Source organism: Alligator sinensis, unplaced genomic scaffold (genome assembly GCF_000455745.1).
Source record: "Alligator sinensis unplaced genomic scaffold, ASM45574v1 scaffold1667_1, whole genome shotgun sequence".
Classification (NCBI taxonomy): Eukaryota; Metazoa; Chordata; order Crocodylia; family Alligatoridae; genus Alligator; species Alligator sinensis.
The window spans coordinates 513,460-515,803 of NW_005842504.1; the positions used below are offsets into that span (position 1 = coordinate 513,460).

Here is a 2,344-nt window from a genome sequence, read left to right on the forward strand (position 1 = left end):
CAGTACTCGAGCCACTCCAGCAGCAACACGCTGTCCAGCAACGCTTCGAGCAGCCACAGCGACGAGCCCTGGTTTGACGCACCCGACCCCGCTGAGCCCGAGCCCGACCCGGCCTCTGTGGGCGGCTCCAGCGACAGCGGCATCGACACGGCGCTCTACACCTCCAGCCCCGGTGCCCGGCCCACCCGCCCCACGCCGGCCCACGCCGCTGGCCTGCCCGACAACGGCAAGCGGAGGGAGCCTGTGCCCGCCGGGCAGAGCTGGGGCTACCGGCACAAGGGCTACGTCGGCAGCGCCGAGTCCTACAAGCCACCTGGGTGAGCTGGGCATGGGGCATGCGGGATGGGGGTGCTCTCGCTGCCCCCGGACCTCCCCGCCTGATGGCTCTGCTTCTTCCCAGCACGCGGCAGGGCTACCCGGTGCCTGGCTACAAAGCACCCACGGCGGAGACGCCCCGGCCGGCTCATGGACCCCAGCCCGGCTCCTTCCCGCTCTCTGCCTCCGTGCCCAAGTCCTTCTTCTCCAAGCAGGCAGCCCGGGCCAAGCACAGCGCGGGGTGGAGGCGATTGGACGAGTCCCCCGCGCGGCCCCCCGAGCCCAAGAGGTACGTGGCACTGGGGTGTGTGGGGGCTGGGTGCCACTTCGGGGTGCTGCACTAACCCTCCTCCTTCCCCCCCCGGCGCCGCAGGCAGGTGGCCGCCAGCCCCCGCAATGTCTTCGGGCAGCCGCGGCTACGGGCGTCGCTGCGGGACCTGCGCTCGCCCCGCAAGAGCCCCAAGTCCAGCATCGAGGACGACCTTAAGAAGCTCATTATCATGGACGCCGTCAGCCCTGAGCCCGACTGTGATGGCGTGAGTCCTGGATCCCGCCCCCCATGTCTGGCGCCCAGGACGCCTGGGTTTGCTCTTCCACTCCAGAAGTGGGGCAGCTGCGAGCCTGGGTGCCAGCCCAGCTCTAGGAGGGCATGTAGTAACCAGCGGGCTGGAGCAGCTGGGACTCCTGGGTTCCCTTCCCCTGCTGCGGGCAACCCCAGGCAAGCTCTTCCCCTCCCTCCGGGCTCCGACTCCGGCCACAAACTTCGCGGCAAGCCGGCCTCTTGCCCTGCCTGCACGGCTCCCGGCACCGTGGGGGCTCCCATCCTGGGTGCGGCTGTAGGTGCTGCTGCAACACGCACCTACACGCATGTGCACACACACACATACAACATGTGCATACACATACGCAGGTGTGAACACATGCTTGCACGTGCATACACGTGTGCAGCTACATGCCGCCACGTGGCACGTGCGCGTATGCAGAGTGCCTATGCATGCACATGGACATCAAACTGCATGCACGCACACACGTGCAGCCCCCCGAGCTGACGGGGTGGCGGCCACACTCCTGCCCTTCCAGGTGTCGCCAAAGATGCTGCAGCGGACGCTGTCAGACGAAAGCCTGTGCAGCGGGCGCAGGGACCCCAGCTACGCCGCCGCCCCCACCTGCTTCGACCTGGTGCTGGCCAGCGACGTCCTTTCTGGCAGCGCCTTCCCCTCCAGCACGCTGCCCGTGCGCCGCCAGCCCGGGCCCGGCCCCAGCCTCCCCGAGAAGTGTGAGTGCGCCAGGGGGTTTGGGAGCCCGGATGCCTGGGGTCTGCCCCAGCTCTGGGCAGGGTAGGAGTCAGGGTTGTCTCTGAGCTCCAGTCAGAGAGCGGGGTCTAGGGGGTGGGTTGTGGGGACCCGGAGCCGGGACGCCTGGGTTCCCTCCCCTGCGCGACAGGAGTGGGGTCTGCGGGTCAGCCTGGGGCTCGGACGTCTGGGTTCCACCCCTACCCCGTGCCCCCCCAGCCGCCATCTCGGCCTCCGAGCTCTCCCTCGTGGACACACGGGACAAGCCGGTACGGCGCCTGGACCCCGGCCTGATGCCCCTGCCCGACACGGCGGCCGGCCTGGAGTGGTCCAGCTTGGTCAACGCCGCCAAAGCCTATGAAGGTAGGAGCCCGGGTCCAGGGAGAGCGTCCGACCCACATCCCCCACGCTCAGAGGTGCACGGGTGCATCCAGGGCCCCGGGGGTTTCCCGCCCCTCTCGGTGGGTGCTGTGTCCGGCTGGCCATGCTCGGCGCTGCCCGTGCCCCTGGGGTCCGTCGTGTCCTTCCCTCCCCCCGGTGCCCACCGGCATCTCCAGCTGAGCAAAGGGCGGGGGACGGAGCTGCCTCTGCGCCGGCACCGCCTTCCCACTCCAGCGCCAGGCGCGCTGCCCCGGGGGGGGGAGCGTGACCTGCTTTCCAGGCCTCCCCCCCTGCGCTTGGCTGGGAACAGCCCAGCCCAACCCAACCCCAGCTCCCGGCTCTTTGTGGCTGGGGAA

The 2,344-nt window shown here is 69.8% G+C and overlaps 1 protein-coding gene across 1 annotated transcript in view; it reads left to right on the plus strand.

The window, feature by feature from the left end:
* Positions 1-2,344, plus strand: part of LOC102374756 (signal-induced proliferation-associated 1-like protein 3) — a gene marked incomplete at its 5' end in the record, with an annotated part of 8,863 nt that overhangs the window by 5,770 nt on the left and 749 nt on the right. Inside the window, 5 exons of the mRNA XM_025213062.1 lie at positions 4-317; positions 401-604; positions 689-851; positions 1,396-1,591; positions 1,827-2,335. Of these exons, the coding sequence (XP_025068847.1) occupies positions 4-317; positions 401-604; positions 689-851; positions 1,396-1,591; positions 1,827-2,335 (1,386 nt within the window). The remainder of the gene's footprint in view (positions 1-3; positions 318-400; positions 605-688; positions 852-1,395; positions 1,592-1,826; positions 2,336-2,344) is intronic.